General features: G+C 44.3%; 1 protein-coding gene across 4 annotated transcripts in view; it reads left to right on the forward strand.

Annotated features, from left to right (window-relative positions):
* Positions 1-26,441, forward strand: part of cacnb1 (calcium channel, voltage-dependent, beta 1 subunit) — a 119,166-nt gene extending 92,725 nt beyond the window's left edge. For all 4 annotated transcript variants that reach the window (XM_060848821.1, XM_060848822.1, XM_060848820.1 and 1 more), the window contains exons 10-13: positions 1,584-1,735; positions 10,982-11,077; positions 14,655-14,840; positions 24,522-26,441. In XM_060848821.1, coding sequence (XP_060704804.1) covers positions 1,584-1,735; positions 10,982-11,077; positions 14,655-14,840; positions 24,522-25,025 — 938 coding nt within the window. In that variant the 3' untranslated portion in view covers positions 25,026-26,441. The remainder of the gene's footprint in view (positions 1-1,583; positions 1,736-10,981; positions 11,078-14,654; positions 14,841-24,521) is intronic.
* The last annotated feature ends 253 nt before the right edge of the window (positions 26,442-26,694 follow it).

A 26,694-nucleotide genomic window follows, 5' to 3' on the forward strand; every position in this document is an offset into this window, starting at 1 on the left:
CTCAGGTACACTTTATTGAGACAACATAAACCTTTTCCATACATGTGGTAGTTTGGAAATCTGGATCATGACCCTAGAGACTCCAATTTCCTTTTTGTTGCAATAGTTGACCAGGAATCTCGTGTTGAGAGTGTAGTGCTGGAAAAGCACAGCAGGTCAGGCAGCATCCGAGGAGCAGGAAAACTTATGTTTCAGGCATAAGCCCTTCATCAGGAAAGTGTCTGATGAAGGGCTTCTGCCTGAAATGTCGATTCTCCTGCTCCTCGGATGCTGCCTGACCAGCTGTGGTTTTCCCGCACTACACTCTCGATTCTGATCTCCAGCATCCTCACTTTCTCCTACTTGACCAGGAATCTCCCTCAGTCTTACCACCGGCAGCTGTTGGACAATATGCAGAATGGCAGTTGACCTGCGTTGGCTGTGTTGTGAATGTTTCTTCCTCAATCAAAGATTCCCTGTGGAGGGAGTTCAGTGTTTTGAGGCAGGGGCGTTGCCCACAGCACCACAAGACTCATATAAGCTTCAGTACATTCGGGTGAGTTCCACATCTGGATGAATAGTTGGTCTACGTTCTCTCTCAACATTACTGCAAAGGAAGCACCCGAATCAAGCCAGAACTTGGCTCTGACAGTCTCGCAGTTCAGTAACTTGCCCACACTTGGTGTCAGTGCTTAGGCAGAACGGACATTTGAACAAAGTTCTGGAGGGCAAACATTAAACAGCAACCCAGAATGAGTCACTGCCCTGAGGGGTGCAAGGAAACCGGACTAGAAAAAGAAAACTGATAGCTTTATACTCAGACAGCCCAAGTGAGGCCTGAGAAAGGAAGGCCTAATGAAATCTCATGGACTCAAGAGACTTACCCCACTATCAGGAGCAGATGCTTTTATCTTCAGTCTGTGCCCAGTTAGCTAATACTATCCATGACACAAGCAAGTCTTTTGCTGTCAGGGTGCACCGTACTGAGAAGGGAATCTCATTCAGTTTTTTCATCCTGATTAACATCAGAGAGTGCTGGGTAAGTACAAAAATCGAATTTGGCAGGAACAGGTCACACAATGTTGACATTTGCTGTCAAACACATACTTGAGGATCCTTGTGTGAACTGGATGCTGGAGGCACCTTGTGAGTTTAGAGCTGTCCCTCATCAAAACGTCAGCACCTTCCGATGGGAACGGGAGGGAGATTGGGATTCCATCATTATTGCCATTTGACAAACATTGTGTGATGGTCAAGTCCATAATTTGAGATGTAGAATTAAGTAAGAAACAAAGTCGCTGAATCCACTTTGTCCTGTAAACAGAGAGGATCTGATTCCTTTTAGAGATCGCCATTTTGACTAATGGTTTTGTGTTGAACCCAAAGGAAAGGCCTCCATATGATCCAGACTAATGACAGCAAGCTAGCACTATTGACTCTGTCATGACTACAATATGCATTTTACTTCTTAAAGAGGAGGCAGAACCAATGTGAGCATGGAGGGACACAAATCTTTCTCAAAGGGGACTGCAGGATTTGAACTGCGTTTGCTACTTTTATTGTATGTTAGTAAAAGTGCCTTAATTTTGACTCTTTCCCTGTAGCTGAAGTACAGAGTGAGATTGAACGTATTTTTGAACTGGCTAGGACATTACAGTTGGTGGCTCTTGATGCAGATACCATTAATCATCCTGCTCAACTTGCCAAGACCTCTCTGGCCCCAATTATAGTCTACATAAAGATCGCTTCACCCAAGGTAAGAAACTTCAGAAGTGTGTTCAAGTTCAATGCCTGTAATTGCCTTTAATTTCTTTCCCACAGACAAATAAGGGGCAAGAGTAGGCCATTCGGCCCTTTGAGCCTGTTGTGCCAATCAGTTAGGTTGGGGCTGATCTGATTTTAACCTCCACTCTACAACCCTTCATATCACAATAATCTTTCAGTCCCTTTGTCATCAAAAAAGATCAACTTCAGCCTCAAAAATATTTAAAGATTCTGCATCCACTGTCTTTTGAGGACTCAGCCCTCAGAGAGAAAAGATATCCCCTCATCTGTCTTAATGGGCACCCTCTATTTTTAAACTATGACTCCAACTCCTAGATTTCCCCACAAGGGGAAATGTCTTTTTGACCCCGACCTGGTCAAATCCCCTCAGGTTTTTGAGTTTCAGTTAAGTCACCTCTCATTCTCTACTCAAGAGGATACAGGCCCAGTCTGTGTGGCCTTTCCTCAAAGGCAATCTGCTCATTTTAAACTTTCTCTGAACTGCTTCCAGCTCATTAACCTCCTTCCATAAGTGCAGTGCCCAGCGCTATACACAGGTGCAGTCTCAGTAATACCTTAATGTAAAATAACTTCCCTACTCCTGCATTCAATTCCCCTCGCAATAAACCATCACATCCTGTTAATTTTAGGTTAGATTAGATTAGATTAGATTAGATTAGATTAGATTACTTACAGTGTGGAAACAGGCCCTTCGGCCCAACAAGTCCACATCGACCCGCCGAAGCGCAACCCACCCATACCCCTACATTTACCCCTTGCCTAACACTACAGGCAATTTAGCATGGCCAATTCACCTGACCCGCACATCTTTGGACTGTGGGAGGAAACCGGAGCACCCGGAGGAAACCCACGCAGACACGGGGAGAATGTGCAAACTCCTTCCTGATTATTTGTTGTACTTTTATGTGATTCATGCACTAAGTTAGATTTTGCTGCTTCTCAAAGCTCAGTAACCTCTTACTATTTTAGAAAATATGCTTCTTCTTTATTCTTTGTGGCCAAGATTTCTCACTTGCCCACATTGTGTTCCATTTGCCAGGCCTTTGACCATTCAAACCCATCTGCATCTGTCTGTAGATTCCTCATGTTGTTTTCACAAAGCAAAGCAGGGTGTTTAAAACCAGCAGGTGGAGCAAGAGTAGCTCTCTCGTTTGTCAGGAACAACGTCTATAAATGACGTTAAAAAATCACACAACGCTAGGTTGTAGTCCAACAGGTTTATTTGGAAGCCATGGCTTTCGGAGTGCTGCTCCTTTATCAGCTGATTCATCAGCACCGTTCTGAAAGCTAGTGTTTCCAAATAAACCTGTTGGACTATAAATGGAGTTAGAGTCATAGAGATGTACAGCATGGAAACAGACCCTTCAGTCCAACCTGTCCATGCCGACCAGATATCCCAACCCAATCTAGTCCCACTTTCCAGCACCCGGCCCATATCCCTCCAAACCCTTCCTATTCATATACCCATCCAAATGCCTCTTAAATGTTGCAGTTGTACCAGCCTCCACCACATCCTCTGGCAGCTCGTTCCATACGTGTTCCATTCACCTCTGCGTGAGAAAGTTGCCCATTAGGTCTCTTTTATATTTTTCCCCTCTCACCCTAAATCTATGCCCTCTAGTTCTGGACTCCCCGACCCCAGAGAAAGGACTTTGTCTGTTTATCCTATCCATGCCCCTCGTAATTTTGTAAACCTCTGTAAGGTCACCCCTCAGCCTCTGATGCTCCAGGGAAAACAGCCCCCAGCCTGTTCAGCCTCTCCCTGTAGCTCAGATCCTCCAATCCTGACAACATCCTTGTAAATCTTTTCTGAACCCTTTCAAGTTTCACAACATCTTTCCAATAGGAAGGAGACCAGAATTGCGCGCAGTATTCCAACAGTGACCTAACCAATGTCCTGTACAGCTGCAACATGACCTCCTAACTCCTATACTCAATTCTCTGACCAATAAAGGAAAGCATACCAAATGCCGCCTTCACTATCCTATCTACCTGCGACTCCACTTTCAAGGAGCTATGAACCTGCACTCCAAAGTCTCTTTGTTCAGCAACACTCCCAAGGACCTTACCATTAAGTGTATAAGTCCTGCTAAGATTTGCTTTCCCAAAATGCAGCACCTCGCATTTATCTGCATTAAACTCCATCTGCCACTTCTCAGCCCATTGGCCCATCTGGTCCAAATCCTGTTGTAATCTGAGGTAACCTTCTTCGCTGTCTACTACACCTCCAATTTTGATGTCATCTACAAACTTACTAACTGTACCTCTTATGCTCGCATCCAAATCATTTATGTAAATGACAAAAAGTAGAGGACCCAGCACATATCCTTGTGGCACTCCACTGGTCACAGGCCTCCAGTCTGAAAAACAACTCTCCACCACCACCCTCTGTCTTCTACCTTTGAGCCAGTTCTGTATTCAAATGGCTAGTTCTCCCTGTATTCCATGAGATCTAACCTTGCTAATCAGTCTCCCATGGAGAACCTTGTTGAATGCCTTACTGAAGTCCATATCGATCACATCTACTGCTCTGCCCTCATCAATCCTCTTTGTTACTTCAAAAAACTCAATCAAGTTTGTGAGACATGATTTCCCACACATAAAACCATGTTGACTATCCCGAATCAGTCCTTGTCTTTCCAAATACATGTTAATCCTGTCCCTCAGGATTCCCTCCAACAACTTGCCCAACACCAAGGTCAGGCTCGCCGGTCTATAGTTCCCTGGCTTGTCTTTACCACCCTTCTTAAACAGTGGCACCACGTTCGCCAACGTCCAGTCTTCCGGCACCTCACCTGTGACTATTGATGATATAAAATACCTCAGCAAGAGGCCCAGCAATCACTTCTCTAGCTTCCCACAGCGTTCTTGGGTACACCTGATCAGGTCCTGGTGATTTATCCACCTTTAGCCGTTTCAAGACATCCAGCACTTCCTCCTCTGTAATCTGGACATTTTGCAAGATGTCACCATCTATTTCTCTACAGTCTATATCTTCCATATCCTTTTCCACAGTAAATACTGATGCAAAATATTCATACAGTATCTCCCCCATCTCCTGCGGCTCCATACAAAGGCCGCCTTGCTGATCTTTGAGGGGCCCTATTCTCTCCCTAGTTACTCTTCTGTCCTATAACCTGGTGTTGTGTGATTTTTAATGTTGTACACCCCAGTCCAAAACTGGCACATCGAAACCATGTCGAGAAATGACAACGACTTTATCTTCAGAGAGGCTTTGCACTTCTTCAGTGTGTTTTAACTATATTGCACTTATGAAGCTTTAAGCTGGAAAATAATATTCTGTTTGAGTATCAGACTTCAGAATTGCTCAGCTTTGGGAGACATTGGTGAAATAACATGGTATTTGCCTTTTTTAAATAAATGTTTACAGCTATGAACTTATCTCCTAATACTTGCAAGTAAACAAAGGATTTATGCCTTGTTAAAATCTGACAGCAATATTTCAGGCTCAAAACTGCAGATGCTAAAAATGATAGAGTAAGCTGCTTCATGGTTGAGTTGTCAAATAGAGACTGACGTTAGACATTAGGACAGGCAATGTAAAACCAAGCCAAACATAGGCTCAAGAGAAAGTTCTCAAGTAACAGAGACAGAGAAAGATATTATTAAACTGGAGAGGGTTCAGAAAAGATTTCCCAGGATGTTGCTGGGAATGGAGGGTTTGAATTATAAGGAGAGGTTGGATTGGCTGGGGCATTGAAGTGTAGGAGTTTGACAGGCGACATTATAGAGGTCTATGAAATCATGAAGGACATAGATCAGGTGAAGAGCATAAGTCTTTTCCCTAATGTGGAGGTGCCGGTGTTGGACTGGAGTGGACAAAGTTAAAAAATCACACAACACCAGGTTATAGTCCAACAGGTTTATTTGGAAGCTCTAGCTTTCAGAGCACTGCTCCTCCGTCAGGTAGCTGTGGAGCAGGACCATGCGACCCCGAATTTATAGCAAAAGATTGAAGTGTCATGCAACTGAAATGATATATTGAACAAAAATCTAGGTTTGTTAGGTTAACCACTTTCTCCTTAAGGTAGAGGAGTTCAAAACTAGGGGTCATATTTTTAAGGTGAGAGGGAACTTTTTACACAGAGGATGGTTTGTGTGTGGAATGAACTATCAGAGGAAGTGGTAGCTGCTGGGTACAGTTATAGCATTTAAAAGATAATTGGATAAGTCCATGAATAGGAAATGTTTGAAGGGATATGGGCCAAATGCAGGTAGGTGGGACTAGTGTAGTTCGGGAAGATGGTCAGCATGAACTAGTTGGACCAAAGCTGAAAATGTGTTGCTGGTTAAAGCACAGCAGGTTAGGCAGCATCCAAGGAACAGGAAATTCGACGTTTCGGGCATAAGCCCTTCATCAGGAATCATTAGTTGGACCGAAGGGACTGTTTCTGTGCTCTGACTATATGACTTTCCCACCTATCTTTGTGTCGTCAGCAAATATGGCTACCTCAATCGCTTCACTCAAATCATTGATACACATTGTAAAGAGTTGAGGCCCCAGCACCACCCCCGTGGCACGCCATTTGTGACATCCTGCCACCCTAAAAAAGACAGCCATTTATTTCTACTGTTTGCTTCCTGTTAGCCTGTCAATCTTCAAACCATGCTAATATGTTACCCACACACAAGAGCTTTAATTTTCCACAATGGCCTTCGATGTGGCATATCATCAAATGCCTTCTGGAAAGGAATTTCCAGAATGTCAGACTGCTCTGTTAGATTGTCCTTTGACTACTTTTCCCCCCTCAGGTACTGTCACCTTCCATCCCAATCTAATCTTCAGTAGTCCCACTGCTTCCTGTCCTAGTCTCAGGCTCCACTGTTTATGTCAGGATCATGTTTAATTGTGAGAGAAGCTTTCAGCCACAAATCTTTTATTTTCTTCCCACTCATGGGATGAGGATGTCACTGGCTAAGCAGCATTTATTGCCGATCCGAGGAGGCAGTTAAGAGTCAACCACATTGCGGTGAGTCTGGAGTCACATGTAGATCAGATCAAATAAAGGGGAACTCTTAATTTCAGTTATTTTGTTTTAATTGAATTTGAGTTCCACCATCTGCTGTGGCTCAAACCAAGGTTTCTAGAACATTCCCTGGGTCTCTGGATTAACAGTGCAGCGATAATAGCACTAGGCCATCATCTCCCCTTGTCATATCCCTACCCTCCATATCCCTATCCTATCTCTACAATCGCTAATCTCACCTCCATGTCATCACTTGACTCTGTCATTTCTGTAGCTCATTTACTGTTGAACTCCTTACCTGTGAATTTGTTAGTTCCCAATTGGGAACACACTTCTGGCTAGCCTTTCACATTCCACCCTTCGTAAACTTGAGGTTATGACTCACAACAAGACTTATTCACTTATAATCCCTGTGCTCACTGACGTACAATGCTTCTGGTTAAGAAACAGCTTAATGATAAAATGCTCATCCTTATTTTCATGTTCCCTATTGCCTTGCCCCACCAGCAACTCCCCCTACCCCAGCCTTAAATCATGTAATCTTTAGGGAACATCTCTGGGACACCCGCACCAATCAACCACACCGCCCTGTGACCCAACATTTCAACCCCCCCTCCCACTCAGCCGAGGACATGGAGGTCCTGGGCCTCCTTCACCGTCGCTCCCTCACCACCAGACGCCTGGAGAAAGAACGCCTCATCTTCCGCCTCAGAACACTTCAACCCCAGGGCATCAATGTGGACTTCACCAGTTTCCTCATTTCCCCTCCCCCCACCTCACCCCAGTTCCAGCCTTCCAGCTCAGCACTGTCCCCATGACCTGTCGTACCTGCCTATCTCCCTTCCCACCTATCCACTCCACCCTCCCCTCTGAACTATCACCTTCATCCCGACCCCCATTCACCTATTGTACTCTTTGCTACCTTCCCCCACCCCCACCCTCCTCTCATTTATCTCTCCACCCTGCAGGCACTCTGCCTCTATTCATTATGAAGGGCTTCTGCCCGAAAGGTCGATTTTCCTGCTCCTCAGATGCTGCCTGAACTGCTGTGCTTTTCCAGCACCACTCTAATCCAGAATCTAGTTTCCATCATCGGCAGTCCTTGTTTTCACCTAGTGAAATCATCTAATCTCTTTCCACAGCCTTCTAAGGTTTCTGTGCTCCTGGAATGCTGACCTCTACATTGAGAGGACTACACTATAAGGATAGACATATTATGCTGCAGTGATACAAACCTCTGGTTAGACCCCATTTGGACGGCACATGTGGGCACCACACCTTGGGAGGGATAGATTGGTCTTGGAGGGAATACAGTGTAGGTTTACAAAAATGAAGCCAGGACTTAAGGGGTTAGGTTATGAGCAGAGTTTATACAAATGAGGCCTGTTTTCTCTAGAACTTAGCAGGTTAAGGGGTGGTCTGATTTAAGTCTTCAATATATTAACAGGAATATATATTCCACTGACTGAGATTCTAAACCTGGGGGGCATAGTCTGAGAATTAGGGCCAGGCCGTTCAGGAGAGATATCAGGAAGACCCTTTTCCTTCAAAGGGTGGTAGATGTTTGGAATTCTTTTCCACAAACGACAGTGGATGCAAGGTCAGTTGTTAACTTTAAATCTGAGATAGATACATTTTTGTTTAGGAAGGATATTAAGGGATTATAGACCAAAGGCAGGTATAGAGGTAGGCCATAGATCATCCATAATTCAGGGACAGGCTCAAGGGGCCGAGTGCTCCTTTGTTCTCCAATCTTAATCCTTCCATCATTGATGGCTGGGCATTAAACTCTGGAATTCTCTTCCTGTCTCTCTCTCTCTCTCTCTCTCTCTCTGTCCTTTTCTTTAACACATTCCTTGCAACCAACCCTTTTTCCATTTGCCCTTTTGTCACCTGTTATGGCTCAACGGCAGATTTTGCTTCATAGTGCACCTATAAAGAGCCTTGGGAAATTTTGTTAACGTAAAGCCATTACATGAATTGAAAATGTTGTTGAATTGAAGAGAAGGTGCTATCTTCAGACATATCTTCATCTTTGTTAATACTTTGGTGGAGCATGTTTACTGCTGAAAATGTGTTGCTGGTTAAAGCACAGCAGGTCAGGCAGCATCCAAGGAACAGGAAATTCGACGTTTCGGGCATAAGCCCTTCATCAGGAGGGCTTATGCCCAAAACGTCGAATTTCCTGCTCCTTGGATGCTGCCTGACCTGTTGCGCTTTAACCAGCAACACATTTTCAGCTCTGATCTCCAGCATCTGCAGACCTCACTTTTTCCTGGAGAATGTTTACACCAGGATCTAACACTAATCTCTGAATGTGAAATTGCTGAAAAAGCTTACTCAGTTGTGAAATCTGCTGTTGGTACATCTGGGACATCGGCTTTGACCCAGTCACAGTCTCTTTTGTAACTTTCTGCAAATAAGCTATTTGAAATGTGTAAGGGTAGTGTAACTAGTTCAAAAACAAAACCTCAGCGGACCTGGTAGCATCTGTGTTGTGATGAAGAGTCACCGGACTCGAAACGTTAACTCTGCTTTCCTGCCAAAGATGTTCCCAACCCTGCTGAGTTCCACCAGCAATTTCTGTTTTTTATTGTTTCAGATCGCCAGTATTTGCAATTCTTTTATTTATTTTTGTTTAACTAGTAGTTCTCATTTGTATATTAAATGTAGAAAATTTAAATAATCCATACATCAAAACCAAAAGTAAAAGCTAAAACAAACTGCTGGTACAAGAATTCTAAAACAGAAATTACTGGACAAATTCAGCAGGTTTGACACCATCTGGGGAGAGAGAAACAAGAGTTAACATTTCAAGTCCAGTGTGACATTTTTAGGAATATAGTCCAATAATATCTTGTGTTGAATTGTTCAATTACAGAGGTCTGGAAATGTTTACATGATTTCAGTGAGGCATTAGTGTATATCAGAGAAGATGTTGCAATGAGATTAGTGTGTTACTGGTGTATCAGAGTTTTCCAGTTATACTGAAGGATTACCGTGAGGGTTGCTTCATGTCAGATTATATTAATGAGAGGTCAGTACACAGTATTTATTGATTTTCATTGTGAGAGGATTCAAGCAGGGTTGTCTTGCTGTAAGTAGACAGTGCATCGGTAAGGCCACACCTGGAGTGTTGTGTGAAGTTTTGCTCTCCTTACCTGATGAAGGATGTTCTTGCTCTCAAGGGAGTGCAGGAAGGTTGACCCCATTGATTCCAGGGATGGCCAGACTGATGTATGAGAAGAATTGAGTCGGTTTTGATTGTGTTTACTGGAGTTGAGAAAAATGAAGGGGCATTCATAGAAACCTTTAAATTGTAACAGGACTAAACAGGTTCAATGTAGAAAGGATGTTCCTGATGAGGGTGAGTCCAGAACCAGGGGTGTTATTTTAAGGATAAGGGGTAAACCTTTTGTGACTGAAATGAGTTGGGAGTGGCTCAGTGGTTAGCCTCACAGCACCAGGGATCTGGGTTCAATTCCATCATCGGGCAACTGTCTATGCAGAGTTTACCCGTTCTCCCCATGTCTGTGTGGGTTTCCTCCAGATACTCTGGTTTCCTCCAACAGTCCAGTGATGTGCAGCTTAGGTGGTCTGGCCAGACTAAATTACCCATTGTGTCCATGGATGTGCAGGCTCAGTAGAGTAGCCATGGGGAATGCAGCTTTAAGGTGGGGGAGGTGAATGGGATGCTCTTCGGAGGATCAGTGTGGATTTGATGGGCCAAATGGCCTGCTTCGACAGTGTATGAATGTTATGAGGGGAAATGTCTTCACCCAGAGAGTGGTGAGCCTGCGGAATTCACTACCACAGAAAATGTTTGAGGTGAGAACATTGTATTTTCAAGAAGGAGGTAGATGTAGCTCTTGTGGCTCAAGGGATCAAGGGACATTGGAGGAGGGCCAGATGAGAATATTGAGCTCGATGATCAGATATGATCCTAATGAATAGTGGAGAAGCTCAAGGAATCCAATGGCCTACTCCTGCTCCTATCTTCACTGTCTCTATTTACCTCAGTGAGAGGTTACAAGTGTGTTGGAAAGAGTAACAGTGAGGGGTTGTGATGTATCCGGGTCACAATGAGAAGCCATCATAATGAGCTGGAGATTACTGCTATCCAAGTGTATTGCGGTGAGAAGCAGTTGTACAATAATGATACAGATAAAATGTAATGTGCACCAAGATGTGAAATGACATTAATTGTTGTGATTAATTTTTGATTATAGGTTTTACAACGTCTGATAAAGTCACGAGGGAAGTCCCAAGCCAAACACCTGAATGTACAGATGGTGGCATCAGATAAACTGGCCCAGTGTCCCCCGGTCAGTATCTCCTGCTCAGGGGTAGAGGGGGTTTCCCTGAACAGAGGGACGCACGTATTAAGCAGGGTTATGTCTTCATCAGGCCTCACTCCTCCAGCATCTTCCTTATCTGTCTGTTCATGAGGCATCTGGTAAACTGGGACTGACCTGGTCTGAGAGCACAAAGCTCTAAACACAGGGGTACTGTGAGGAGGAGATATGTTCAGTGTTGCTGAGAAATCCTCAATAAGGCTTGAGAAAAAAAAACGTAGCAAAGCTTCTCGCTTGCTCCGTTTATTAATGAGCGATTTGTGCAGTATTCTGGAGTAGACTGACCCACAGCGAAAGGGCTCCAATTTTCATTCAGTTCCTCTAAGTCAGTGCAGCATGTTTTGCCGATCTGATTACCAAGGTGTTTGGTACACTTGCCTTTCTTGGTCCATGCACTGAATACAGGAATTGCGATGCCATGCTGCGGCTGTACAGGACATTGGTTAGGCCACTTTTGGAATACTGCATTCAATTCTGGTCTCCCTGCTATAGGAGAGATGTCGTGAAACTTGAAAGGGTGCAGAAAAGATTTACAAGGATGTTTCGGGGACTGGAGTCCAAATTCCAAATATATGTGGGTTACATGGACTGGCCATGCGAAATTACCCAGAGGTCCAGGGATATGTAGGTTAGATGCATTAGCTGTGGGAAATGCAGGGTCTTAGGGATAGGGTAGGGGGTTGGGCCTGGAGGGATGGTCTTCAGAGGGTCGGTGTGGACTTGTTGGGCCAAATGGCCTGTTTCCATACTGTATGGACTCTATGACTCTCTGGAGTGTTTGAACTATAAGGAGAGACTGAATAGGCTTGTGCTATTTTCCCTGGAGTGTTGGAGGCTAAGGGATGACCTCATAGATGTTTATAAAATCACAAGGGGCATGGATATGGTGAATAGCTAAGGTCTTTTACCTGAGGTGGGGGAATCCAAAACTAGAGGGTATAGTTTTAAAATGAGAGGGGAAAGATTTCAAAGCGACCTAAGGGGTAACGTTTTCACACAGAGGGTGGTGCATGTATGGAATGAGCTGCCAGAGGAAGTGGTGGGGGGTGGTACCATTACAGCAGTTAAAATACATCTGGCTGGGTATATGAATAGGAAGGGTTTAGAGGGATATGGGCCAAGTGCTGGCAAATGGGGCAAGATTAGGTTAGGATATCTGGTTGGCATGGACGAGTTGGACCGAAGAGTCTGTTTCCATGCTGTATAATAATAACTGCTTTCCTTCCAGTAAAATATATACTGTAGTGCTAATTTATAAATCCCTTACATGCTGCAGCTTTCTGCAGCTCTTCCCCATTTAGAAAATAGTCGACACTTCTATTCTTCAGACCAAGTGCATAACCTCTCACTTTTATATTCCATTTGCTAATGCTTTGACCACTTGCCCAGGCTATCCAAGTCCTTCTGCAGCCTCTCCACATCCTCAACACTACCTGTCCTTTCACCTATCTTTGTATTATCTGCAAATTTAGCAACAATGCCCTCAGTTCCTTCATCCAGATTGTTAATGTATAATGTGAATAGTTGGGGTCCCAACACTGACCCTCTGTGGAAATCCACTAGTCACAGGCTGCCATCCTCTTTATCCCCACTGGGTGCCTTCAACCAGTCAGCCAATCATCTATCAATGCCAGTACCTTGCTCCTAAAACCAGAGGGCAAAAATAATTAGTGTTCAGAGATTGGGACAGGGTTGAGGCTTACTGTTCCATCTGAGCAGCATTCTTGGAAGCTGTGACCGTATCTGACTTTTCCTTTTCTCCTTACCTTGACTGAGGGTTGCTGAAGGCCAGTGTTTCACCAACAGAATCCAATTAATTCAGAGCAGATTACGGAGCAAATGTGGCCTGTCCTTAGTCTGTAATGAGCTTAATGATGTCCATGGCAACGACTGAATTTGCCAACTTAAGAATTTTTGAAACTTCACCACTACTTTATTTTATATTTCACTTGCTGGATGGGTATTGTTGGTAAAGCTTGCAATTATGATCTGTCCTTGTAAACCCATTGAGAATGTGATAATGAGCCACCATCTAGAACTGCTATTGTCTGTGTGGAACTGACATACACCGCTGTTAGGGATGGAGTTCTAGAGTTTTAACTTGGGGACCATGAAGGAACGGCGATATATTTCCAAATCAAGATGCTAAGTGGTTTGGAGTGGCGTCTCTAAGTAATAGTATTCCCCGACATCTGCTGAGGGACTGGCCCTTCTCTGCTTTTATCCTTCAAAATGGGAGTGATTCTGGATTTGGAAGATGCTGTCTCAAGCCGTTGTGAATTTCTGAAGTGTAAGTTGTGGTGGGAGTGAACGTTTGTAGCTGTGGTCCCAAAAAACAGGTTGCTTGGTCTTGGATGGTGTCAACGTTGAGTTATTTTGGAGCTGCACCCATCCAAGCAAGTGAGGCAGACTCTAACACACTCAGGACATGGTGCCTTGTAAGTGGTGTGTAGGCTTCAGGGAGACAGGAGGTGAGTTATTCACTGCAGAGTTCCTAACCTCTGATGAAAACTGCATTTATCGCTCAAGAGAGAAAGTATATATCATACAGGTTGTTCTGCTATAACACGCGTTTTGTTAATGTGAATATGCTATAACATGATTGACAAATTGGAGACAGTGTTTCTAAAGTGCCAACTTTTTAAACGTGCATCGGTTGGAATGCGATTCTGGCCCCATTGGTTTAAATGGTGCCACTATTACAGGATTTTCTTATAACATGGGACTGCACGAGAATGGAACTACTGTGTTATAGCTGAACCAATTGTATTTTTTTTAAAGATGACGGGATGTGGGCATTGCTAATAAGACCAACATTTATTGCCCATCCCTCTCCTGGGGGAGGCGATGGTCTAGTGGTATTATCGCTAGATCTATTAATACAGAGAACCAGGGAGTGTTCTGGAAACCTGGGGTTTGAATCCCATCATGACAGTTGGTGGAATTTGAATTCAACAGGAAAAAGAAATCTGGAATTAAGAGCCTAATGATGGCCGTGAATCCATTGTTGGAAAACCCCACCTAGTTCACGAATGTTCTTCATGGAAGGAAACTGTCATCCTACATGTGACTGGACTCACAGCACTGACACTGACTCTTAGCTGCCCTCTGACCAACTAAGGAAGGGCAATATATGCTGACCTAGCCAATGATGCCCTCATTCTCATGAATAAATAAAACAAATTGTCATTGCTAAGGTTGCAGTCCATGGGGTGTGGGCACACCCCATCATGCTGTTAGCAATGAGGTTCTAGGCTTTTGACCCAATGACTCTGAAGGAATGGTGGTTTAGTTCCTTATCAAACTGATTTGGCTTGAAGAACTTGTAGATAGAGGTGTTCCCTTGTCTCTATAGATGGTAGATGTGGGTTTGAAAGGCAGTGTTAAAAGACTGTTGACCCTACTGCTCCCGTATTATATGGGCTGATATGTTGGTTGCCTGATATTAAAGCCGTTGACTCTGATGAACACGGAGTGAATGGAAGGTCAGGAAATAAAGGAGAAACCTAGTCTTCTGAACGTATGCTAACATTTTCTTCCATCACAGGAACTGTTTGACATCATTTTGGACGAGAATCAATTGGAAGATGCGTGTGAGCATCTCGCTGAGTACCTCGAAGCCTATTGGAAGGCCACCCACCCAGCCAGCTGCAATCCCCCCAATCCTCTTTTGAACCGCACCATGGCAACGGCTGCCCTAGCTGCCAGTCCAGCACCAGTGTCCAACTTACAGGTACAAGTCCTCACTTCTCTCAGACGTAACCTTGACTTCTGGGGCTCAAGTGATGATGAAAACAAAGAAGCCACAAAACAGCAGACGGAAGCAGAAGATACAGTCTAGCCGTGAACTGTACAGAAAGGAGAGAGAGAGAGAGAAAGAGAGAGAGAGAGAGCACAGTGGTGGTATTACTTTAAACAAGTCTTCCCAACTCCTGTCTCAGTTTGTGACCCTTTTTACTAGAATGTAGTTGCATGTTGATGTTCGCTAACCATGCATTTTTCTTTTGGTCAGGAAAGATTTGACACTTGAGAAAAGAAAGTGGTGCCAATTCAGAAAGGGACACTTGCTTTTCTTCAGTGACAGGCAATCCCATTTGTCAATGGCGCATTGTTTGTGGTTCCTTTTCTGTTGTTCCATTTGTGTCTTGTGAGCAGCATGCAATTAATGAGCCAGCATTTCTACTTCAGGCACATTCCCGACTAGTAGTTAGAGCTGGACTGCACAGACCGCACAGCTGAGAGTTGTGTTTGAGGGAAAAAGATGTCCATGTGACGTACAGAGTGAGCAAGCCCTGATTTATACTTGGCCACACCAAACTGAGCCGACATAAAACTGAGCAGCAACTGCTTCGGGCCTCACCGTCGTAAAATCATGTTAGAGCTGTTCAAAACATTAAAAAATAGATGTGTACTTCAACTTCAGTTTTGCTCAAATTGCAGTGTAACTCAGAAGTCGTGTTGTTACCACAGAGAGGTCATGTAAGCCTCAAAGAGATTCCAGACAAACCTGGCTAATGTCTGGACCTGCTGATCACTTCCTAAATGTGAGCAGTGTTGATTTGTAGGTCACAGACACTCCCACCCAAGCACTGAACATTGCAACAGCCAGTTTGGGAGCTCTGCTGATTGACCTCTGACTGATAACTGCAACATAAATGAATGTTAGAGGGATTGTGATGGCATAGGAATTTTGTATTATTCAGAGTAATTTCTCATAGTTGACCCTTACAGATTTCTGTATCATCTGCTGCACTGTGGGGGATTAGAGTAAAAGGAGGATATAGATTTTACTTTCTGAGAATTGTTTGAATTCTAGAAATTAAATGACATGTATCTTTTCCCATGCAATGCCTTGTATCTGTGCATTTGAGTTCTGGGTTTGCTCTGTGAGCGCTAGAATTTTGTCTGTGCAGTGTATACAGATGGTGTTTTCAGTGGCATTCTTAACCCAATGGACTGAGACTGGAATAAACCTTAATATTTAACTTCAGTATCCTAACTTTAGAATATAAAACCCCCTTGCAGCAAAGTAACAGGGATTGCAATGATTACAGAGCATTTAGAGTAAGATTTTAGATGTTGAGAGATAGGCCACAATAAAAAACAGCCTCCTCTTCCTTTGACACACTGTGCTTTAACTTTTATGAGGTTCAAACGGTTTTCCGTTGTTTAACCGCTCCTTCACCATGGCACACTCTATATTTGAAGAGTATTTTGAGTATCATGCATGTCAAATTAATGTGTATACTACTTAACAAAAATTCATGACAATTCAGAATAGTGTTCCAGGCATTTGGTGCTCTTGTATTTCCAAGATGAAGCTTACAGCTCAATATCAGACATAATGAGTCACCAAACAAAAACAAATTACAGGTAGAACAGGGAGGGGCAATTTCCTGAGTGATGACTAAGCCAAGGTGAACGCTGGACTTGCTGGGGAGTTATGTGAGTCTAACTATAGACCCTCCTCAGAGTGAGTCAGTGCCCTCCGGAAATAAAAGAAACAAAACGCATCTGAAGGTTTAATATTTTAGTAGAATCCGTGCATAGTCAAATCCTTTTTTTTTTGCAACCAGCTAGTCTTTGCCTGTTTATTCCTGGTTTAGTCAATACTGCTGTGTGTGATATTAGTTCTGAGAAATCTTCAGTGTCAGCAGTTTCTCCTGTGATCGTTGACCCACCACTTTCTCCCAGGGTTGTGAATGAGCTGTGGCTGAGAGTAGATGGCCTGTGCTGAGTCAGCCAGCAGGAGGTGACCAGGAAGAGCTGAAGGGGAGTTGCACCATCCTGTTTGGGTTAGCTGCAGCTGCACACCCAGCTGAACAAGGGCTTATAGAAGGTGCAGGGATGACTTTAACACACACCTTTGAGAAATAGCTTCTCCACATGGAATGCGGGTTAGATGCTGCTGCCTGTAAAGACTTGAAGTTAGAACAGTTTTACTGGGATTTGCATGAAGGGAGGAAAAGAACCTGCAGGCTAATTCGATGAGAAGATAAAAGCACTTTTGCCAGGAGTTGCTGCTTTCCTGAGAGAAGGGGAATACAGTCAGTCTACGCCTGATGTTGAGACTAGATCACACAAGCAATTTCAACCTGAGTAAATATTCGTTCAGGGACCTCACCTGAATAACAGGAGTGAGCTGCCTCCTGCTTCTGCAGGTTGCTCTGATGGAGACGTTGATTTTGGGTTTCCTAACAACCAACAGTGGGCCTCTGGTTTCGATGGGGAAGCAGGCAGTGGAGGGCAGTAGGGGTTGATGCAGACTGTGGGAAGTGAAGGGAGGAGGAGGCAGGTGTGACTCCTCTCTCCCTTCCTCAGCTCCAGAGGTGGTGGTTCTTTTTAAACAAGAGCAACATTTTTAAGTCCACATTACTTGAAAGTTTCAATGGGTCCCTTTTACAAAGGTTAGACACCTCATTAGCATTTTCAAGGTGGCAATTGCGAAACTTCGAGAACACGGTGAGTTTGGCTGTGAGGCTAACACTTACAGTTATTGAGTGTGTCTACACTGGTACGCTGTTTTATGCTTCTGAGCCAGTACATAATTTTTGGTTTGGCACGTTCAGCAAGCCATTGATTTGTTGCATAGAATCTGTGCCTTGCATTTCTCCAGGCATTTCCTTGGCAAAGTGATGAGCTGGACACCAGAGGGAAACAGGAAACAGCTGTTTCTTTCAGAACCCAACCAATGGATTGACCATTGCATCCAATTCAAATTGCAGCAAGGAATCCACAATCATACCGTTTGCCAATCTTTGACCCAAATTCCTCTGTTTTAGGAAGGGTTCCCTTATTCAGATCAGCTCAGGCCACACCACAGAATGTTTCTTCAAGTAGTATTTATGAATATTATATACATGAGGATCTTGCTGTAGGCATTGCCAGTCTAGGTATTTTCCTCATGAACTTATTTAGGCATGTCATGATACACCTCTGAAGCAGGTGGGACTTGAACCTGGACCTCCTGGCTCAGACCTAGGGACACTACCACAAGAGCTGCCCTCTTAGAACTGCCCATTGCTGTTCTAAGCTGCTCTAGTTCAATCTTCTAGCAGAGTCTCTCTGACATGACTGCTACATCAGGTGTACTTCAGAGACCTGCCTGCATATTTATTAAACAATGCCTCTACACCTTCCATTGCAACAACTGAACATGCAGCACAGGCCATTCGGTCTAGCTAGCCTATGCTGGCCTTGATGCCCCATATCAGTTCCCTCCCACCACACTTCAGCTAACCTTATCAACATAGCCCGCTGTTCCTTGCTCCCTTATTTACTGGTTTGGTTTTCTCTTAAAAATTTACCAATGTTCGGCACCTCAACCTCACCCAGTGTGTGGCTGTGTTTGATCAGTCAAGGCTTTTAAGCTGTTGAAGGGTCACTAGACCCGAAACATTAACATTGATTTCTCTCCACAGATGCTGCCAGACCTGCTGAGCTTTTCCAGCAGCTTGTGTTTTTGTTGCCAATTTTATGTGTTGCTCTTGTGGTTAGGTTCAAATTGTGCAATAATTCCAGTCCTTTTTCGTAGAGGAATTGAGATAAACCATTCCCACTCGTTAACGAGACGACACAGAATTCAGGTAGTTACAGAAAAAAGCAACAGTGGTAGAGGAGAATCTTATTTTCTCACAGTGAGTGGTTAGGGTCTGACAGTGTGGAGGAGGTAACTTCAACTGCAGCTTGCTAAAAGGGCTTTCGGCAGTTATCTGATAAGGAAGAATGTGCTTGCCTCAAGGGAGGGCATTGGCGGAATAAGACTCAATGCATTGATCACTTGAAGAGCCATTGCAGGCATGATAAGCCAAACACCTCTTCCTGTGCCATAAAATTCCAGAGAATACAAGGAGTGACTGTAAAAGCCCATTGGGGTTTTTCATAGGCTTCACTTGATCGAGTTATATATTCCTTCAGATTTTCCAGTTACAGACCAGCTCCTTAGATATTGTCAATCTGGTAATAAACTAGGTAGGTGCATTAGTCAGAGGGGAATGGGTCTGGGTGGGTTACACTGTGAAGGTCGGTGTGGATTTGTGGGGCCAAAGGGCCTGTTTCCACACTGTAGGAAATCTAATGTAATCTAAGAAAAGACTGGTTAATGAGTTAGATTACATTCCCTACAGTATAGAAACAGGCCCTTCAGCCCAACAAGTCCACACCGGCCTTCACAGAGTAACCCACCCGGGCCTGCTCCAATATTTACCCCTGACCAATGCACCTATCACTACCGTCAATTTAGCACAGCCAATTCACCTGACCCGCACATCTTTGGATTGTGGGAGGTAAACCAGAGCACCTGGAGGAAAGCCACGCAGACACGGGGAGAATGTGCAAACTCCACACAGACAATTGCCTGATGTGGGAATGGAATCTGGGTCCGTGGCGCTGTGAGGCAGCAGTGCTCATCACTGAGCCACCGTGCTGCCCCCAACAGGGCGCACAGATTTGAACTGGGGACCTTTTGATCTGCAGTCAAATGCTCTACCACTGAGCTGTACCTCTCAGACTCGAAGACCACAGAATATAAGAGCAGAATTAGGCTATTCATCCCATTCAGTGTGCTACACCATTCAATTCTGAAGAAGGGTTACACCCGAAACATCGACTTCTCCACCTCCTGATGCCGCCTGGCTTGCTGTGCTCTTCCAGCCACCTGCCTGCCTACATTGGATTCCAGCTTCTGCAGTTTATTTTGTCTCACACCAGACGATCATGGCTGATATGTTTCTCAAACCTGTTCTCCAGCCTTCTCCCTGTAATCTCCTTGAACCCCTTCCTATTCAAAAACCTATTTAACTCGGTCTTAAATGCACTCAATGACATGGCCTCCAAGACTCACCACCCTCTGACTGAAGAAATTCCTCCTCGTCCCAGTTTTAAAGGGTTGTCACTTAACTCTGAGGCTGTGCCCTTGGGTCCTAGTTTCTCCAATTAGTGGAAACATCTTCTTCACATTGACTCTATCCATGGCTCTCAGTATTCTGTAAGTTTCAATCAGGTTCCCTTCTAGACCCAGGGTCCTCAACCACTCCTCATGTGACAGCCCCTTCTTCCCCGGGACCATTCTCATAAACCTTCTCTGGACCCCCTCCAATGCCAGCACACCCTTCCTTATATACGGGGCCCAAAACTGCTCAAATGCAGTTTGACCAGAGCCTTATACAGCCTCAGCAGTACACCTCTGCTCTTATATTCTTGCCCTCTTGAAGTGAATGGTAACATAGCATTCGATTTCCTCACATTCAGAACCTGAATGTTAATCTGAAGAGAATCCTGAACTAGGACTCCCAACTCCCTTTGTGCTTCAGATTTACAAAGACCTTTCTCCTTTCAAAAATAGACAGTGCCTACCAAAGTGCCGAACACCACACTTTCCCAAATTGTTTTCCATTTGCCACTTCTTTGCCCACTGTCCTCACCTGTTCAGGTTCTTCTGCAGCCTCCTCGCGTCCTCAACATTATCTATCCCTCCAACTATCTTTGTGTTATCGACAAATTTAGCAACAATGCTCCCAGTTCCTTTGTCCAGATTGTTGTTGTATAATGTGAATAGTTGTGGTCCCAACCTGACCCTTGTGGAACTCCACTAGTCACCGTTTGCCATTTCTCTGCCATCTGCCAGTCAGCCAATCCTCTATCCATGCCAGTACCTTGCCCTTAACACGGTGGGCTGTTATTTAGCAGCCTTCTGTGCTGCATCTTTTCAAAGGCTTTTTGGAAATTCAAATAGGAATCTTCCATGCCCTGCTTTAAAGTTCACTAATGGCTGCATTACAGTATGGCGCAAAGGCATTTTACATTATCTCGTCCACTGTTGCGCAATCAAAGGATTTCAAATCTGAAATAATTGAGCCCAGTGACCTCATAAAACAGCACTGTCAATACAAAAGAGAAAAGAAAGTGTATTTATGTACAAACAAAGCTTAAATTGCATGATCCCCATTGATGTGGGAGTCGAGACAACTGGTTAAAATAAAGTTAAGCATGTCCTTGGGATTCAGAATCATAGAATTCACAGAAGGAGGCTGTTCGGCCCATTGAACTGGCTTTTTGAGCACATTGACCTCGCGCCAACACTCCTGCTTTTTTTCTCATACCCTTGCACACTATTTCATGCACAGTCCACACAGAGGGATATACAAGCTGTCTGCAGGCCTGTGCCCATATTCAGGTACACTTACAATTTTGACGCAGCTAACTCTTTACGAAAGTTTACAACTTCAACTATCAGTTTTTCAGTGTTTGTCTTGTGGTTCACTGCTATGTTGCCTGTGTGTGTCCTTAAGTTCCAATTAGTTCTAGTTGAAGGGACAAAAGTAAAATTGAAAGGGATCAATTTTAACCTGACTCTGATGTTGGGATCGGATTGATTCCACAAACCCTCCTGAATCCACTATCCATTGGGGTTGAACCAAATACCGTGTGTGTTTCCCACCCACTGTGGGGTGGATTAAAGAGATCCCCTTAGATTGAGTAACTGCGCTTTGTGTCCAGGAGAATACAAGTTAGGTCAAGGACTGTTGAGCCAGGTTAGGAGATCTTGCCATGTGGTAGGCAGTGCACCTGAGCTAGATGTTCCAAGTGCCTTTGGCTAAACAGGCTGAGTAATTCCAACATAAACCACTGGGAGGCAGTAAAAGAAAGAAGTAACAGCCAAGTGGTGGCAAGAAACGGAGCCTCTGTCCAGGTTCCAACATCATGGAAAGCTGTAAGTTGCCAGAGCAACATGGAGCCCATTGGGAAGGGGAGGAGAAGGCAAGGGGGCGGGGAGGTCATCCAAATCAGATCAGCGCTGGAGAGTTTCAACTGGATTTGGGATCTGCCTCCATGCACTGCCAACATTGGAGGTTGTGATGCTGTAGTTCAGACCTGCCTTCAGGCAGAGAACTCAGGACTAAGACTCGGTCTGGGGGAACCTGCAGCCTTAATGCCCCAGGAAACACCATTGAGAAGTAGATCGATGTCCCACTGAGCACCTGGGTAAATCTTCTTACTGCATGTAGCAGGGGGGAGGTTGGGGGGAGGGTGTGGTGAGGAGGTTCCAGATATATCAGATAGAAATACCAGAACCATGAAGGAGAGTGATAGTTTCACTCAACATAAGTTGTCCTCCTTTGCTTACGAATCCAAGTAAATCCTGACTGACAGAGCTCCTGTACGTTCAGAGCATTTTCTGGTCTTTGGTTCCCAGTGTTTGGTTTCGGTAAGACTTTCTGTTTTAGCCAATGCAGAGATGGTTGTGCTTAGAGAGTTGAAAGTAACATTGCTAATTTGTATGTATTCCTCTTGACCGTAGTATCAAGCAAGTGTTCATTGATCAACAGCTGCTTCTGAAGCCCAGTTGATTATTTTTGTTTTATTCTGGAGAACAAACTCATGATTCATTATTGCCTACTTCTGACTACTGCCCAGGATGAATTTCTACCCCAAATCACCTGCTATTTTGAATTTTCTTGGTTTGATCCATACTATGAAGTGTACATTATATTTCAATGTGAGGTTAACAATTCAGACACCAGCTTTCAAAGTTTATGATTGTCATTTTCTTCCATGACACTTTTACAGTGAATTTTACAGTTTGGCAGCCCTGTACAGGTTTGCTGTTCCCTGTCAAAGAGACGAAGTAAATTTCAGACAAGCCGACCAATGGTTGCTCTCTGCAGTGTTGCAGAAGGGGCTGTCTCAGACAGAGTGACCACGCTGTTCAGCTGCAAAAGCCATGAACACATTGGTCAATTGGCTACAGCCAAGGCAGTAATATTGGCACCACCGACAGCTCGGGTGCTGTCAATGGAAGTAAATTTCAGGCCCGCTGTATCATGGTTGGCCAAGATGATGTCATCCATTTCGTGCCACTTCCCTAAAACAGATCCCTATTCCATATTGTTCTTTTTTTGGATCATAGAAGATGTAAGTCACAGAAATAGGCCATTTGACCCAATTAGTCTAGGCCAATGTCTACACTCTACACATTCATCAATCTTTGTTTAAATTTACTGCTGTAACCTACAATTCCCTTCTACTGTTCCCTTAATCAATGTTCTCTCTAATTTGTGTAGCCACGCAGCTGCTTTGAAGATCATGCCAATACATTAACTTCCCATTTCTCCAGCTGCTCCATTGCACGGAACCCAAGGATGTCTATCCTATTCACTTCAACTACTGTCTGTGGGTCAGATTTCTCATTCAGAACAACACAAGGACTGGAAGTAGGAGGAGGCCATTCAGCCCCTCAAATCTGCTTTGCCATTCAATACGATCATGGCCGATGTCATCTTGACCCCAACTCCACTTTCTGCCCACTCTCCATAACCCTTTAACCCATTAAAAAAATCTGTCTAACTATATCCTAAATTTACTCAATCCTCACTGATCTCTTGGTAAAGAGGTTCTATTTGAATTCCCTTTTGGATTTCTTGGTGACTTTATTAGAGATGAACTCCAATTATACTGCTCCCCACAAAATGGAAATACTCAATATCCAATCTACAAAACCGCTTTGTAATTTTAAATATCTCCATTAGGTCATCTCTTAACCACCATTTCTTTCAATTGAAAAGAGAACCAGTCTGATAGGAACACCAGGCACATTCTTTTACATGTATTCATTGGCATCACTGGCAAGGCCATTGCTGTGGGTCTGGAGTCACATATAAGCCTGACCAGGTTAGCACTACATACCTCGATCCCTAAAGGACATTTGTGAACCAGATCTGGGTTTTTTTAATGAAAATTGACATGGTTTGCTTTAGAGTTGCACACTTTTTGTCTTAATTGAAATCACGTTTAATCCTTTTCCATGTTGGGATGCAAACCCATATCCTCAGAACATCAGCCAGGCATTGGAGATTGCTGGCCCAGTGGCCATATTGCTACATCTCCACTTCCTTTCTTGAGGTACCATCCTTGTACATCTTCACTGCATCCTCTCCAATGTCACTACACCATTTCATAAAATGTTGACCAGAACCACACACACTTGTATTCTCAGTGTGACCACACAAAGTCCTTGATCCTTCCGATCCTCAAGGAATTTGGTCCAGGACCCTCCACGGCCACCAGGAATGAGAACATGCTTCATTTTATGTTGCTCTTTTATTTCTGGATGAGTCTAATTGGAACTTAATTCATAGAAGGACTAATAGTGGGAGTTCATGTTGACGCTGCTAAAACAAAGCATTTTTGTTTAAAAAAAATGGTATTTGAGCTTGATATTTAACTAGTTAAAAGAAAGAGAACTGATGGGATTGTTTGTGCATCCATGTTGCTGTTAACCTGCATTATTAATCTGCTGTAAAAGACTGTGCTTGTTGTTTATTGTTAACCTGTATTTGTTTTCCACCTTCCCAAACCTCCCCTCTCCTCCTCCCTCCCTAATTCTCTCTCTGCATGGTGTGCTGCTACTAACTAGGGTCCCTACTTAGTGCATGGAGAGCAAAGCATTGAGTGCTCGGCTCCTGACTTGCATGATTATCGGAATGACTCTACCAAACAGTCCTACCATCGCTTGTCATCCTCCACGTCTCAGTACAGCCACCACCCGCGGGCCATGTCCCGGGGTCTCTCCCGCCAGGACACCTTTGACTTGGGGACTCAGGGCAGCCGGGACTCGGCTTACACCGAGCCGGGGGACTCCTGCGTGGAAATGGACCCTTACGACGACCCGGAGCTCCCAGAGGAGCCTCGGAGCACCGGCGCTCGCTGGTGTAGCATCTCAAGGCAACAGGTCCGGAGGCAGGAGTCCTGGGAGGAAGAAGAGGAGGAGGAAGAGGAGGAGGAGGAGAGGGACAACCTGAACAGGCAGCAGAGGAACCGGCTCAAAGCTCGAGAGCGCTACAGGCAGAACAGTGAGGAGGTTATGTCCAGGAAACAGAGCGACATTGAGGAGTGGAACCGTGACGTGTACATTTGCTAAATTGTCCCCTTTTCTAACCCCCCCACCCCCAACCTTCGGAGAGTTTTATCCTGCTGCCCGTCAATCCAGGGAAGACGAAGAATTTGGAGCATTCCTCCTTCCCAATCCCTCTCATTCATCATCACCTCCCTCCTGTTGATTGATTTGAACATTTTGCAAAGGAGAGGGGTTTTGAAATCAATGCCACGTTTCCCCCTCCCTGTTTATTTATAGTGCCTCAGTACTGGGTCTGCAAAGGGGTATCTGAACCAGAGATGGTGCATTGTTAACCCTTCAAAGGACTAACGCAGTCGATGAACATGCTTGAGTATGTACTTTGCATTACTGTACACCTCTACTTTGTTTTTTTTTGCAACAAAGTCACCTGCCAGTGGATCGGTGGTAACCTGATTTCGATTGCTAAAACGGGACAAGTCCATCAAAAGGCCAAAGCCAAGAATCGCATTTGTCTGACTGGAGGTTTTGTAGGTCTGTTTCTTTTCTGTAGATCAAGGTGATAATGTTGCTGGGTGTGAAATGTGTAAATGCCTATTATAAACACGCATGGTAGCATGAAGTTAAAAGATTGGAACCTTTTAAAAGTGGCTCACACATGGACCACTACCCTCAGAGAATGTTTCCCTTTGTTCACTCATCTTTGTTTACATGAATTTCCAGATCAAGGATGATCTCAGAGGAGAAGAGGTGAGAGATGTTGTCTTGTCTTCTACAATGCTCTCTATTAACTCCACTCCCTTTATCATTAGTGGGTGATTAGTAATATCTATTTATTAAAGCCCCCTTTCACAATGGAAAACTCTTCCCTCCCTCTCGTCTCTCCCAATCAATTCCGATAAGGAGGAGGTGGGTGAAGGATTAACTAAACACGTTAAATTGGTACTTGTTATAGATATTTTTAACCGACCTGTTCAGACATGCTACTACAAACCTCTGGAGCAGGTTGGACCTGAATCAGCACCTTCTGGTCCAGAGGTTGGGAACACTATCACTGTGCTACAAGAGCCCCAACTTGTTACACTGTTGTGAAAGGGAGTATCATGCGGAATCTATTCCTTCCTCCACAACAGTGCAGACTGTTTTGTTCATTTAAGCATTGACTGTACTGATTAGGAATGCTGCTGGATTCTCCATTCAGACCGCGTGTACACACTGCTGTGTCTGCCTGACCATGTTGGTCGGCCAACTGTTTACAATCAAGAGCTTGAGTTTGCAAAAGACACGGGCCCTCTTGCTATGTTGGGGGAAGGGGGGTCGAAACTAAAACTGGGATTATTATTGTTTCGCTGCGGCCAAAAGACCCTCACTGGGATTGAGAGAGGGCTAGTGACTCAATTTGAAGGGGCTGGCCATGTCACTGTCCTTTCATTACGGCTAGCATTGACCATTCGGAAAAGATGGGCTATCAGCCTTCGTTAGCCTGGGTGGGAGGGAGGGGGTTTCTGAAGGGTAATTTATGCCAAAATTTAAAAATGCATAGAGTAATAAATACTTGGAAGTGATTTAAAAGGCAGTGATGTAATCAGGGGATTCACATGATGCCCTATAGCAGGTGAGATGGAGCAAATGCACCGAGTTAGAACTTAAACCTTTTACCTTTTGAGACCTGGATTTAATCCAAACCATACTCCTACCCTGAAAATTTCCCTTTCCTTTTCATTAAAGGGACTGA

The sequence above is a fragment of the Hemiscyllium ocellatum genome, chromosome 32, assembly GCF_020745735.1.
Source record: "Hemiscyllium ocellatum isolate sHemOce1 chromosome 32, sHemOce1.pat.X.cur, whole genome shotgun sequence".
Lineage (NCBI taxonomy): Eukaryota > Metazoa > Chordata > Chondrichthyes > Orectolobiformes > Hemiscylliidae > Hemiscyllium > Hemiscyllium ocellatum.